Source organism: Mirounga leonina, unplaced genomic scaffold (genome assembly GCF_011800145.1).
Source record: "Mirounga leonina isolate KUSES-001 unplaced genomic scaffold, KU_Mleo_1.0 Mir_170, whole genome shotgun sequence".
NCBI lineage: Eukaryota > Metazoa > Chordata > Mammalia > Carnivora > Phocidae > Mirounga > Mirounga leonina.
Window position 1 is genome coordinate 20,729,307 of NW_023270433.1, and position 15,064 is coordinate 20,744,370.

General features: G+C 40.0%; 1 protein-coding gene across 5 annotated transcripts in view; it reads right to left on the reverse strand.

Annotated features, from left to right (window-relative positions):
* Window positions 1-15,064, reverse strand: part of HSDL2 (hydroxysteroid dehydrogenase like 2) — a 60,766-nt gene that overhangs the window by 40,968 nt on the left and 4,734 nt on the right. For all 5 annotated transcript variants that reach the window (XM_035016049.1, XM_035016048.1, XM_035016047.1 and 2 more), the window contains exons 2-3: window positions 5,266-5,429; window positions 3,716-3,814 (exon numbers count right to left, since the gene is read on the reverse strand). In XM_035016049.1, coding sequence (XP_034871940.1) covers window positions 3,716-3,814; window positions 5,266-5,429 — 263 coding nt within the window. The remainder of the gene's footprint in view (window positions 1-3,715; window positions 3,815-5,265; window positions 5,430-15,064) is intronic.

Consider the following 15,064-nt stretch of genomic DNA (forward strand, 5'->3'; position numbering starts at 1 on the left):
ACTCAACAGCTGTGTCAAAACACCCAAATGATTTTCACTGGCACAACGGAGAAAGCCAATTGCCAGAGCTCCACGTGAAACTACAAGGAGGCTTAGTCCTCAGTGGTCTGTAGCTTCATTCCTATTTGTTCTCTTACCTCCCAGTCTTCCCTCCTTGTCTCCAAGAACCTTAGGTTAACTTCCTTAAAGTTTTCCCTTCTCTCTAGCATCTTTCCAAGGCCCTCCTTCCAAGCTCACTAGTCTCCCTCCTAAGACCCTCACTTTAATAAAAGAGGTCCTTCCTGGTCTTGGGAACTGGGGAAAGAGAAAAGACCTAGAGTGAATTTTCAATTCTAGGCAAATCATCAAAGTATATCAAGTTTGTTTCAGTAATTCATACACAAAATTAATCTAGAATAATGATTATTTATGCACATTCTGTCCAGTCCCTCTATATGTAACATACCTTGTTTACAAGCTTAGTTATAAGTTGTAGTTACAAGTTTAGGGAAGTAATGTTAAATGAAAATAGTAAAATACAGAAGTATCTTAAACACTTCTCTGGTTCTACATGATTCAAAATTCTTTTTAAAGGGCACTTAATATTCAGTTAAATAGAACCATCCCAACTTCTACTATTGCTGGCTTAGACTGTTGCAATAGACATTTTTTGTTACCCTCTTTACTATGCCCCTCTCTCACAATATGTGGATAATGGCTTAAATAAGGCTATTATACTCACTAAAACATTTTAGTCATAAGTACCCTTTCTTCATATATAGCAGTATAACATCTTGATCACATCCTCATTCCTCAGTTTCTATATTCTTTTGTATAAACTCTGTGTTAATAGTGTTTTCTTAAAATGTGTCCTTAGGATAACTTTGGATTCAACTATATTACATTTTATAGCTTCATTATAACAAAACTCAAGTAAATCATCTATATATCTGAGACAAGTTCTAGATCCTGTGACTACCAACCTTCTAGGATGAACATAATGATGGTTGCCTTCACAAGTAGCAAAGACCTGTGAAAAGAATTTTTAAATCTAGGGCATACTTGTCAATCCACAAAGCTATGAGCTGCTCAGCCACATCACTGAAAGATAATCAGCGAGTGGCTATGCTACATAAGGCACTCTGCTAGGGCCTATGAGGCAAGAAAGAGGATACTCACTAAAGAAGAAGCCAGGTGGAAGCAAAGCGAACTGAATGAAGGTCTGAGTGAGATGCTGGGCTGATGGGTATATACACCACCCTGTGTAGAATCACCCTCTTCAGAGAGATGAAGCTAGTGAGGGTTGATCCAATCAATAGATTCCTTAAGCAAATTCAGAATTTATTGACTTCATCTCTCTCACTATGTGATAACAAGTGACAAGTATGTTAGCAGAGCAAACATCTGGGCCCAAAAGCAAAGAAAGTAGATGAGAAATGAGGATCTACTGACATGGTAAATTATGTTTGACTTGCCAGTGATAAAGAAAAAAATAGCTCCAATTAAGAGGTAGGTTAAAATTTCAAACTCAGATGGGCCAAATTAAAATGGATCAGGGAATAATAGTGAAAAATAATGCACAAGCAGGTGTGTGTGTGTGTGTGTGTGTGTGTATACATACATATATATATACCTGCTGCAGAAAAAAAAAGTTAGCAGGAAAGAATGATTCTGTGGTTTATGAAATAGCATAATTTACTCAAGGCCTGGAAAACTCTGAAGGTGAGGGAAGGCAAGGTGATAGGGAGCACCCTGTGGCAGAGAACCCTGAGGGTACAGGTTTGAAAGCATTATCAACTGCTCAGGACTTTGTTAAAGACAATTGTCCAGCAGAGAGAAATATCAGGAAAAGGTAAAGTCTTCCCAAAAGGCAGAATTCAAAGGCCTATAGAATTCCAAAACAGAAGGCCACAACAGTAGGAACCATAGTATGGAACTAAAACCAAACAAACAAAAAATAAAAGCTTGGCCTCTTTGTGGAAAAAGAGTACAGAGGGAAAGGAAAAAAAAAAAAGGAGCAGCTTATGAATCATCTCTTATAAAGGTGGCATCCTTAATAATTATGAGAGAGTGGCAGCTGAGTAGTTTAACAGAGTTCCCTCTTCATTGTGCAGTATTATGCCAGGAAAGCAGAAACTGATGGGTAAAAGTAAAGCAAAAAAACTGAAATACATCAAAGTGGTTACTAAGGAGGAGGAAAGGAAATCTTAGGAAAGACTTCAAAATAGAGGTAACTCCACTGCCAATCTGTAAATTTATCAAGAAGATAAAAGTGTTTCAGATGCCTCTCTCAAATAAAGCAGGGGCAGGGCCTGGGTGGTGAAGTCCTTTGAGCATCCGACTTGGTTTTGGCTGAGTCTGATCTCAGGGTTATGAGATTGAGCCTGTGTCGGGCTGTGTGCTCAGCGCAGAGTCTGCTTCAGTTTCTCTCTCCCTCTTCCTCTGTCCCTCCTCATTGTGTCCACGCGAGCACAAGCTTTCTCTCTCACTCTCAAATAAATAAATCTTAAAAAAAAGTAGCAAAATACACTGGAAGATTTTTTTTCCCCTCAAAGGTATTGAAAACATATCCTCTTAACTGAAAATTAAACTCTGTGCTCCAGTCCTTTATAACATAGTGCTTGGCATTGAAGGTTATAAGCATAAGCCATGCTAATAATAAAAGATATTGACCTTTCTTCCCATTGGTCAATATCTTTCACATGTACATACATACAGTCTCTGGAATATTATGGGGGGAGCAGGGAAGCATGGTAACGGTTTGGGCAGGATTTGGACACGGCCAGGTGCCTTGCTATAATACCATCAAAGCTTTAGCTCAACCCCTAACACCTGCCTTCTAGGAGTTTATGAACTAATTGAGGAAAAAAAATACTAAGATCTAAAGTAGTACAATAGAGGCACCCGAGGGGCTCAGTTGGCTAAGTGTCCCACTCTTGATTTAGGCTCAGGTCATGATCTCAGGGTTGTGAGATCGAACTCGGTGTCAGGCTCCACGCTCGGTGGGGAGTCTACTTGAGATTCTCTCCCTCTGCTCTCCCCTGCTCTATCTCTAAAATAAAATAAATCTTTAAAAAAAATTAAGTAGTACAAGGTAAGGATCAAAGGAATGTTTTGGAATTCAGAGAAAGAAAAATACACTTCTGATTAGTTGGCATGGTGAGGAAATTGGCTTCATGAGGAGATGAGATTTAACCACAGAAAGGTGGGATTTCAGGTAGGACTGGAGATGGAGAGGTGGGCACTGGAGAAGCCTCAGGATGGGGAAGAGAAAAAATTAAGAGGCAAAAACTTCAAGGCAAGGATTTGGAAGTAAACTATTTGGGGAAGAATAAAGTGTTTATATAGGGGCATAGAAAAATGATGGAACCAAAAAAAGTCTGTTGAGATCAGAATGTGAAATATCCTGAATGCCAGTAAGTTAGCTACACTTAATCCAATAAATATCAAAAGTCATCAAATGATGGCTACATCAATTGAGGAGAGGCAAGAGGATGCGATCTGGGAAACTAGTTAGATATATGTTATTGTCAAGGGCCTAACTTTATAGATGTGCTATATTATTCAAAATAACTTTTAACAATAAAAAAGCCATCAGATGGTTTTAAGCTGCATTTCTACATAAGTGAATACTCATATCTGGTTATACTCCAGAGACTCAGGAAATTTAAAAAAAAATTTTTAATTCAAATTATAGTTACAATATTCAATAATTATTTCAGAATTAAGGCACTACCTCCAAATCGCTCCACTGCTTTCTCCACTGCGTTACTGATCTGCTGTTCATCTCTCACATCAACAGTGCACGGCAAGGCCTTTCCTCCAGCTGCTTCAACTACAAAGGATGAACAAACAAAAAAGCACTGAGACATTCAAATACTAAACTTTTCATTCTGATATGAATCAAAATATGAATCAAAAGAAATAAGTACCCTATTTTCAGAAAATCAATATAAATAACTATGTTCTTATAACTACCAGTGGCTCCACCCTACAGTAGGACAGACAAACCCATACCCAGCTTCCAAGTAAAGAGACCAACTCTATTAAAAAACAAAAAAAAAGTGTGGGGGGGGGGAGCGGGGGAGGAGCGCCTGGGTGGCTCAGTCAGTCAGTTGAGCGTCCAGCTCTTGGTTTCAGCTGGGGTCATGATCTCATGGGTCATGGGACTGAGCCCTGCTTGGGCTCGGTACTCAGCAGGGAGTCTGCTTGAGGATTCTCCCCCGCACCACCACTCTTGAGTGCACATGCATGCTCTCTCTCTAAAATAAATAAATAAATCTTTAAAAAAAAACAAAACAAAAAGGTAATTAAAAAAAATTCTATTAAAAAGCAAAAAAAGGAGGGGCGCCTGGGTGGCTCAGTTGGTTAAGCGACTGCCTTCGGCTCAGGTCATGATCCTGGAGTCCCGGGATCGAGTCCCGCATCGGGCTCCCCGCTCGGCGGGGAGCCTGCTTCTCCCTCTGACCCTCCCCCCTCTCATGTGCTCTCTGTCTCTCTCATTCTCTCTGTCTCAAATAAATAAATAAAATCTTTAAAAAAAAAAAAAAAAAAAAGCAAAAAAAGGAAGTTAATTTAAAAAACCTTCATTATGAAAAAATTCAAGAAATAGACAAAAATATAAAGAATAGTATAATAAACTACGATGAATCTATCACCTATCTTCAATGATTGTTAATGCTCTGCCAGTTGTTTAATTTTTCTACCCCCAATCCTGTTTTTGGCTGGTGTGTATTTTAAAACAAATTTCAGGCATCATCTCATTCATAAATACCTCATATGTGTTCCCCTAACATAACCACAATGCTATTAACATGACTAACAAAACTGGCAATATTCACTGAAGTTGAATTTTAAGCCCTCCCTCCTGATATTGTGCCTAACACAATGCCTTGAATAGAAGCACTTGATAATTATTTGTGTCCTGGAAGTATAAAGATAATGAATTTCAAATGGCACAGAGAATAAATAACATGGAGAACTTTTTCAAAGTGTTCACATCATCCACCTCTCATTTCCACTCCCCCATTCTCTGCACAGATCCAAGAACCACTGCCCTCAAGAGACATGATTTTTAAGGGGAGTCTCTCATATCAGACAAAAGTGCTGGGAAAAAAAACAGTTCCTAAATCACTGCCCTAAGGTGACAAAATATCTCTTTAACCAGATAAAATTATTTTTAAGAGTAGCTTTCAAATAGCTAGAATTAAACTCTCCAGCAAATTCTCTGTGTTTTGAAACCATGGTTAAAACATTTCATGAAATGGCATCACCCCATTCACTCACTCTCTTCAGCAGCAGTAAAAATTGTGCCTGGAAGTTTGGGGTTTACATGCGTGGTCTTCGCAGCAATGACAATGTTTGCTCCATCCCTTGCTGCTTTCAATGCGATAGCTTTGCCGATGCCACGGCTTGCACCTGTGATAAAAACTGTACATCCTGCTAGCCTCCTAGAACAGAACAAATAATGACCTTATAAGAAACCTCAATGTTTTATTTACTTATTAGGAACAGGAACTTCTGCATATTTTCACAATATATATGTTTCCTCCTCTAAAATTTTCTCTAGGGACGCCTGGGTGGCTCAGTTTGTTAAGTATCTGCCTTCGGCTCAGGTCATGATCTCAGGGTCCTGGATGGAGCCCCACATCGGGCTCCCTGCTCAGCGGGGAGTCTGCTTCTCCCTCTGCCCCTCACCCCCGTTCGTGCTCTCACTCTCTCTCTCTCTAACAAATAAATTAAATCTTTAAAAATAAATAAGTAAAACTTTCTCTAAACCAGGGCACCTGGGTGGCTCAGTCAGTTGAGCATCTGCCTTCAGCTTGGGTGGTGGTCTCGGGTCCTGGGATCAAGCCCAAGACGGGCTCCCTGCTTCTTCCTCTCCCTCTGCTCCGCACCCCATCCCCGCTCATGCTCTCTCTCAAATAAGTAAAATCTTTAAAAACATAAAAACAAACTTTCTCTAAACCTTCCTCCCTCCCTCCCTCCCTCCCTGAAAGCTAACAGCTCTGATACTGCCATTGCACAATGATTTATAAATTATTACAACTGCAGTTGGCCAGTCTTGCTCTGATTTGGCAAACAAAATCTGGCCAGATAAAAAGTAAACCTTTTTTTTTGGTAAAGATTTTACTCATTTATTTGAAAGACAGAATGAGTGACAGAAAGAGTTATGAGCGGGGCGGTGGGGGGTGGCGTGCAGGGGAGAAGCAGGCCCCCCTGCCGAGCAGGAAGGCCGACATGGGGCTCGAACCCAGGTCCCTGGGATCATGGCCTGAGCTGAAGGCAGTCGCTTAACCAACTGAGCCACCCAGGCACCCCCAGATAAAAAGTAAATCTTAACAAGAAATGAGGAATTAATAAACTATACACACATGTATTTTTGCCCCACAGAAAAAGTGTTAACAAAGCTTATTTTGAGTGATGCGATTATGAATAAATTTTATCACATTCTTTATATTTTTCAGGCTTTTTCAAATTTTCTACAGTGAATACATACCACTTAAAAGAAATTATCTAAAAGCAAATCATTGCATAACAGATGCTCATCATTGTTCATAATAGCCAGATTGGGAAAAATGTAAATGTCTATCAACTGATGAGTGGATAAATAAATTGCAGTATATCTATACAGTGAAATATATTCAACAATAAAAAGGAAGTACTGATCCATGCTACATGGATGAACCTTGACAACATTATGCGAAGTGAAAGAAGCCAGTCACAAAGGACCATACATTGTATGAATGCGTTTATATGAAATGTCCAGAATAGGCAAATTTATTGAGACACAAGGATAGTGGTTGCTTAGGGGTGCAGGGGTTGGAGTTGATAGCTGAGAGGTGTGGGGTCTCTTTTGAAGATGATGAAAAGGTTTTAAAATTGATTGTGGTGGGGCGCCTGGGTGGCTCAGTTGGTTAAGCATCTGACTTCTGATCTCAGCTCAGGTCTTAATCTCAGGGTTGTGAGCTCAAGCCCCATGTTGGGCTGCCTGCTGGGTATAGAGCCTACTTAAAAAAAAAAAAAAAGCTTGTCGAAGGAGAAGGATAAAGAGAATACAGTGAAAGTGACAACAGCAAAGAGAAAAGGGGACAGTAACCTGATAAACAGACTTGTTAACAAAAAAGAACATAAGGTCTCTGCCAAGTTCTATAGGATTTACACTCCAGAAAAGGTCAGAGGTGAACATGGGGAAGGGTTTTGAAATAAGAAATAATTATTTTGGTAGGAAAGAAGGGAGTGGAGAAGAGGTGAAGAGAAACAATATTACCAACATTCCAGAAGCCACCGGTCTATTCCTCTAATTCTATCCTCCTTTCTCTCCCACCCCACAAAGTAACAACTAGTTTACATATGATTCCTCATTCCCCTGTTTTTTACTATTCCTAATACCAACACATCTATGCCTACGCCAAGGGCCAAATCTGACCCTCCATCTATTTGTGTATAGTCCTAAAGCTAAGAATAGTTTACAGATTAATATTTATGATCAATTTGAGGACAGAAAACATTTTTTTTAAGATTTTATTTATTTATTTAACAGAGAGACAGAGAGAGAACACAAGTAGGCAGAGCGGCAGCAGAGGGAGAGGGAGAAGCAGGCTCCCCGTTGAGCAGGGAGCCCGACACGGGGCTCCATCCCAGGACCCTGGCATCATGACCTGAGCTGAAGGCAGATGCTTAACGACTGAGCCACCCAGGCGCCCTGGGAACACTAATTTGGAACCCCAATGAAGCCAAACATTACCTCCCTGCTGTGTATTGAATTGTATCTACCAAAAGGATATGTTGAAGTCCTAACCTCTAGTACCTCCGAATGTGACCTTATTTGGAAACAGGATTGTTGCAGATGTCATTAGATAAGATGAGGTCATATTGGAGTCGAATGGGCCCTTAATCCAGTATGATTGAAAATGAGGAGGGAAGACTACATGGAGACCCATATACAAGAATACCATGTGATGACAAAGGCAGAGATTGGAGTGATGCAAGCTAAGAATGCCAAGGATTGCTGGATGTCACCAGAAGCTTTCTCACACTGTGGAAGAGGCAAGGAAAATTCTACCCAGAATTTTAGAGGGAGAATGGCCCAGGTGACGCCCTGATTTTAGACATCTAGCCTCCGGAACTGTGAGAGAATTAATTTATTTGTAGCCACTCAATTTGTGGTACTTTGTTATAGCAGCCCTAGGAAACTAATAAACCCTCTCTCTTTCCCCCAAGAAAGAATTTCATTCTTCTCATTGTATTGCCAAAAGATTGTACTTATTTTGAACTTCACTCATAAAAAATACTGTGGAAATTGGTTTCTCTCTGGTTATACGTATGTCTCAGTTACATGTATGTACTTATATATAATGTCATATATACATCTCATGCCTACATACTACCTCCAATTTTGCCTTTTGCCCATGAAGCCTAAAATATTTGCTATCTGGCCCTTTACAGGAAAAGCTTGCCTGGGGTGTGTGGCTGGTTCAGCCAGTAGAGCATGCAACTCTTGATCTTGGGGTCAGGAGTTCAAGCCTCATGCTGGGCATATAAATTACTTAAAAAAAAAAAATACGGTTTAATTTTTGCTTAAATTTGAACTTTATATAATGGATTCATATAGCATGTTACTGTACGATTCGCTTTTTTCACAAAATAGTGTGGAGATTTATCCATGTTGGTGCAGATAGCTACATTTATTTTAATTAATACATAATATCTACATATGAACATACTATAAATTATTTATTCATTCTACTATGTATACATTTGGGTGATGGCTTCCAGTTTTCTTTAAGATTTTATTTATTTATTTGAGATAGAGAGAGAGTGCGCACGAGCAGTGGGGAGGGGCACAGGGAGAGGGAGAAGCTGACTCCCTGCTGGGCCGGGAGCCCAACATGGGGCTCAATCCTAGGACCCTGGAATCATGACCTGAGCCGAAGGCAGACCTTTAACCCACTGAGCCATCCAGGCATCCCTCTTTTTTTTCTATTATGAGCAATGTTGCTAAAAATATTCCTGTTCTGGGTGGCTCAGTCAGTTAAGTGTCTCCCTTTGCCTCAGCTCATGATCCCAGGATCCTGGGATCGAGTCCTGCATCAGGCTCCCTGCTCAGCGGGGAGTCTGCTTCTCCCTCTACCCCTCCCCACTGCTCATGATCTCTTTCTCTCTCACGCACTCTCTCTCTCAAATAAATGAAATCTTTGAAAAAAATATTCTTATTCACTTTTTCCAGTCACATGTGCAAGAATTTCTTTAAGGCATATATACCTGCTGGTGAAACTGCTGGATTATAGGGTACTGTTGTAGATCAAACATGGCCACAAATCCCTTGGCATTCCTTCCATCAAGAGGAAGAATGTATTTTTCCCCTCCCCTTGAGTCTGGGTTAGCTTTATGACTTTTTTTGAGCAATAGAATGTGATGGAAGTGATATTCTGAGATTTTCAACCCCATATGTAAGATGGCTGGCAGCTTCCACTGTCTCTCTCTTGTTAGCTGGATGCCATGATACAAAGTGGGACAGATTACCAAATGATGACCAGTCAAGTGAGAGAGGCCCTGGAGGGTAAGAGGCTGTCTAGGATGTTTCAGCCCCAGCCAAGGACTCAGCGAAATGCAACCGTATGAATGAACTCAACTTAGAGTATACAGAGCAGAAGAATCCAGTTAACCCACAACTGTGGATAATTAAAAAAATCACTGTTGTTTAAACCATTACGTTTTGGAGTCATTTGTTAAACGGCAACAGGTAACTGAAACACACATTGAAGTTCAACTTTTCCAAACAATGCCAAACCTCTTTCCAAAGCAGTTAATAGTCCTACTAGCAGCAATATATGAAAGTTCCCATAGCTCCACGCTTCCCCAATACTTAATGTTAGACGTTTAAAATTTGTACCAATTTGGTAGATATGAAATGGTATCTCAGTGTTGTTTCGACTTAGATTTCCCTGATTACTTAATAAGGCTAAAAATATTTTCCTATGTTAACAGTCATGTTCTTTTTCTGTGTAATTTCTATTGTTTTGTTCATCTTAATATTCTTAATGACTCATAAATCATATATATTTAAAATTGTATAGATTAAATGTTATAAATATGTAAATGTAAATTATATACCACATATAAACTATGAAAGTATTCATATACTGGGGCACCTGTCTGGCTCTGTCAGAACAGCATGACACTCTTAATCTTGGGGTCTTAAGTTCAAGCCCCACACTGGGTATAGAGATTACTAAAAATACACTTCACCAAAAACGTATTCATGTATGGGGATGCCTGGGTGGCTCAGTCAGTTATGCGTCTGCCTTCAGCTCAGGTCATGATTCCAGGGTCCTGGGATTGAGCCCCATGTTGGGCTCCCTGCTCAGCGGGGAGTCTGCTTCTCCCTCTGCCCCTCCCCCTGCTCATGCTCTCTCTCTCTTGCTCTCTCTCAAATAAATAATTGATTTTAAAAAGTATTCACTTATGTAAATACATATTTGTATATATTTACATATTCAAATATATGCATTACATGTATCTATAAATCATATATACTTAAAATATCTTCTCATTTGTGGCTTGCCTTTTCACTATCTTTATACTATCTTTTTTTTAAGATTATATTTATTTGAGAGAGAGAAAAAGCATGAGTGGGGAGAGGGGCAGAGGGAGAGGTAGAAGCAGACACCCCGATAAGCAGGGTGCTAACATGGGGCTCCATCTCATGACCCTGAGATCATAACCTGAGCCAAAGTCAGACGCTTAACCAACTGAGCCACAGAGGCACCCCTATAATATCTTTTGATGAGCAGAAATTCTTTATTTTCATGTAGAATTTATGAATCTTTTCTTTTACAGCCAGTGCTTTTGGGTTAAAAAAAATCCTTCCCTAACCACAACTGTATTAATTTGTCTTTCAAAAATTTTATGGTTTATCTTTTAAATTTTAGTCTTTAATTTACCTAGAATTCACTTTTATGTATGAACTGAGGTAGGGATCCAATTACATTTTTTTCCAATATGGACAACCAACTGTCCCAGTCTGAAAAGCCCATCTTTCCTACAGATCTTCAATTCTAGCTTTGTCAAGATGAGTCTCCATAAATATAGAGCTGTTTCTAGGCTTTCTCTTCTGTCCCATTGGTCCACATGGATTGCACTGTCTTAAGTGTAATAGCTTTATCAGTCTTAATAACTGATAAGGCAAGTATTTTCAGTTTGTTCTTCCTCAAGAGTTTCTTGGCTATGCTTGGACCTTTGCTTTTCCACACATTAATTTAGAATCAGCTTATCTGGGGTGCCTGGGTGGCTCAGTTGTTAAGCATCTGCTTTTGGCTCGGGTCATGATTCCAGGGTCCTAGGGTCCCTGAATCAGGCTCCCTGCTCAGTGGGGAGCCTGTTTCTCCCTCTCCCTCTGCCTGTCGCTCCCCATATGACAGGGGAGCGACAGGTCAACTAATCTTTGACAAAGCAGGAAAGAATGTCCAGTGGAAAAAAGTCTCTTCAACAAATGGAGTTGGGAAAATTGGACAGCCACATGCAGAAGATTGTAACTGGACCATTTCCTTACACCACACACACAAAAAAGCCTCAAAATGGATGAAAGACCTAAATGTGAGATAGGAATCCATCAAAATCCTTGAGGAGAACGCAGGCAGCAACCTCTTCAACCTCAGCCGCAGCAACTTTTTCCTAGAAACACCACCAAAGGCAAGGGAAGCAAGGGCAAAATGAACTATTGGGACTTCATTAAGATAAAAAGCTTTTGCACAGCAGTCAACAAAACCAAAAGACAACAGACAGAATGGGAGAAGATATTTGCAAATGACATATCAGATAAAGGGCTAGTATCCAAAATCTACAAAGAACTTATCAAACTCAACAACCAAAGGACAAATAATCCAATCAAGAAATGGGCAGAAGACATGAACAGACATTTCTGCAAAGAAGACATCCAAATGGCCAACAGACACATGAAAAAGTGCTCAACATCACTGGGCATCAGGGAAATCCAAATCAAAACTTCAACGAGATACCACCTCACACCAGTCAGAATGGCTAAAATTTTTTTTTTTAAGATTTTATTTATTATTATTTGAGAGAGAGAGAGAATGAGAGACAGAGAGCATGAGAGAAAGGAGGGTCAGAGGGAGAAGCAGACTCCTTCCTGAGCAGGGAGCCCGATGTGGGACGCGATCCCGGGACTCCAGGATCATGACCTGAGCCGAAGGCAGTCGCTTAACCAACTGAGCCACCCAGGTGCCCCAAGAATGGCTAAAATTAACAAGTCAGGAAACGACAGATGTTGGTGAGGATGCAGAGAAAGGGAATCCTCCTACACTGTTGGTGGGAATGCAAGCTGGTGCAGCCACTCTGGAAAACAGTATGGAGGTTCCTCAAAAAGTTGAAAATAGAGCTACCCTATGACCAGACAATTGCACTACTATTTACCCCAAAGATACGAATATAGTATCTGAAGGGGCACCTGCACCCCAATGTTTATAGCAGCAATGTCCACAATAGCCAAACTATGGAAAAAGCCCAGATGTCCATTGACAGATGAATGGATAAAGAAGATGTGGTATATATATACAATGGAGTATTATGCAGCCATCAAAAAAAAAATGAACTCTTGCCATTTGCAACGATGTGGATGGAACTAGAGGGTATTATGCTAAGCGAAATAAGTCAGAGAAAGACAAGTATCATATGATCTCATTGATCTGAGGAATTTGAGAAACAAGCAGAGGATCATAGGGGAAGGGAGGGAAAAATGAAACAAGAGGAAACCAGAGAGGGAGACAAACCATGAGAGACTTAATCTCAGGAAACAAACTGAGGGTTGCTGGAGTGGAGGGGAGCAGGCGGGATGGGGTGGCTGGGTGATGGACATTGGGGAGGGTATGTGCTATGGTGAGCACTGTGAATTGTGTAAGACTGATGAATCACAGACCTGTACCCTTGAAACAAATAATATATTATATGTTAATTTAAAAACCCCACAAAAATACTAAAACAAAAGAAACAAAAAAATAGAAACAAAAAAAAGTATTGGTAAATTAAGTATAGAAATCTACAAATGTATTTATAATAATAATTAGTAATAACACAATATTTGCACAGAATTAAAATATATTGTTAGAATAACATAAATTAAAAACAGAGTGATTAGAGTTTTAACTTTTCTAGGTCCTTGCATTGTTTGAGGGAATGGTAAAATTTTATTTACTTTAGACATTGTAACCTATTTACACATTAAAATTTCTCCATTAATGTGACAAATAGAAATACCAGACCTTGAGGTGCCCAGGTGGCTCAGTTGGTTAAGCATCCAACTCTTGATTTCGACTCAGGTCATGATCTCAGGGTTGTGAGATCGAGGGCTCCACACTCTGTGGGGAGTCTACTGGAGGATTCTCTCTCCTTCTCCGTTTGCCCCTCTTCCCGCTTGTGCACATACCCTCTCTCTCTCCCTAAAATACATAAATAAATCTTGGGACACCTGGGTGGCTCATCGGTTGGGCGTCTGCCTTCGGCTCAGGTCACGGTCCCAGGGTTGTGGGATCGAGTCCCAGCATCGGGCTCCTTGAGGGGCGGGGGCGGGGGGGGGGCTGCTTCTCCCTCTGCCTGCAGCTCCCCCTGCTTGTGCTCATGCTCGCTCTCTCCCTCTCTGACAAATAAATCTTTTAAAAAAATACATAAATAAATCTTTAAAAAAAATTTTTTTTAAAGAAATCCAAGACCTTAACAGTTCTGGGAGACAAGGATGGGATGCCGAGTGACATGGCTTTCAACAAGAAAAAGGACAAAAGTACCAAGAGCCAGGTTAGGGGATGTGAAAAAAAACCCAGTAACATGCTCTTGCCCAAGGCAAAGGGGAGAGTAAAGATCTTCATCTGTTCTTCTGTTATGGAAGCAGACAAAAGGAAGGTATATACTATAAAAATACAACAGTATTCAAATTATTGCACTAATACCACTACCAATAATAAATCTACTAAATTCAAGTTTTCTTGAACATTTCTGTCATTAGACCAAATCCCTCTGAAGGTATACAAATTACTATGTTAAAAATTTTTTTAATTGGAGCGCCTGGATGGCTCAGTTGGCTGAGCACCCGACTCTTGATTTAGGCTCAGGTCATAATCTCAGGGTCCTGAGAACAAGCACCATATCGGGCTCAGCAAGGAGTCGGCTTGTTTCTCTCCCTCTGCTCCTCCTCTCTCTCTCAATCTCAAGTAAATAAATAAAATCTTTTTTTTTTTTTAAGATTTAATTTATTTATTTTGAGAGAGTGAACACGCGCACAAGCAGGGGGAGCTGCAGAGGGAGAGGGAGAAGCAGGCTTCCCGCTGAGCAGAGAGCCCTATGCGGGGCTCGATCCCAGGACCCCGGGATCATGACCTGAGCAGAAGGCAGACACTTAACCGACTGAGCCACCCACATGCCCTGTTTTCTTTTTTGTTTGTTTTTTTAGATTTTATTAAATAAAATCTTTTTACAAATTATTTGAATTATTTCTTTTTCTCTGTATATTTGAGATACACCAGATATATAGTTAAGTTCCTTTGTTAATGTTTGTTCCTTTGTTAATGTTTGCATTCCATTTTAGTTTATCTCTTTTCTCTCATCTTTAGTGAAGGATGTTGTAAAACATGTACATGATTTTAAAGTTACAACCTTATAAATATGTACAAAGAAGTCCAATCTCTTACCTGTAGGTAACCAGCTTCAATTATTTCTGGCTTATCCTTCTTGTAGTTTTTTTTTTTTTTTTTCCCAAAAATACACAAATATACATACATATATGTATAAAAACACATCATGTGTATGTGTGTGTAATTTTCCTTTCTTCACAGACTATTAAAGTGATTTTTTGAATGTAAGTATTGAGATGAGTATGTCTCAACTATTGCTTTATTTATTTTTTTATTTTTTTTATTTTTTTCAAAGATTTTATTTATTTATTTGACAGAGAGAGAGATAGCGAGAGCAGGAACACAAGCAGGGGGAGTGGGAGAGGGAGAAGCAGGCTTCCTGCCGAGCAGGGAGCCCGATGCGGGACTCGACCCCAGGACCCTGGGATCATGACCTGAGCCGA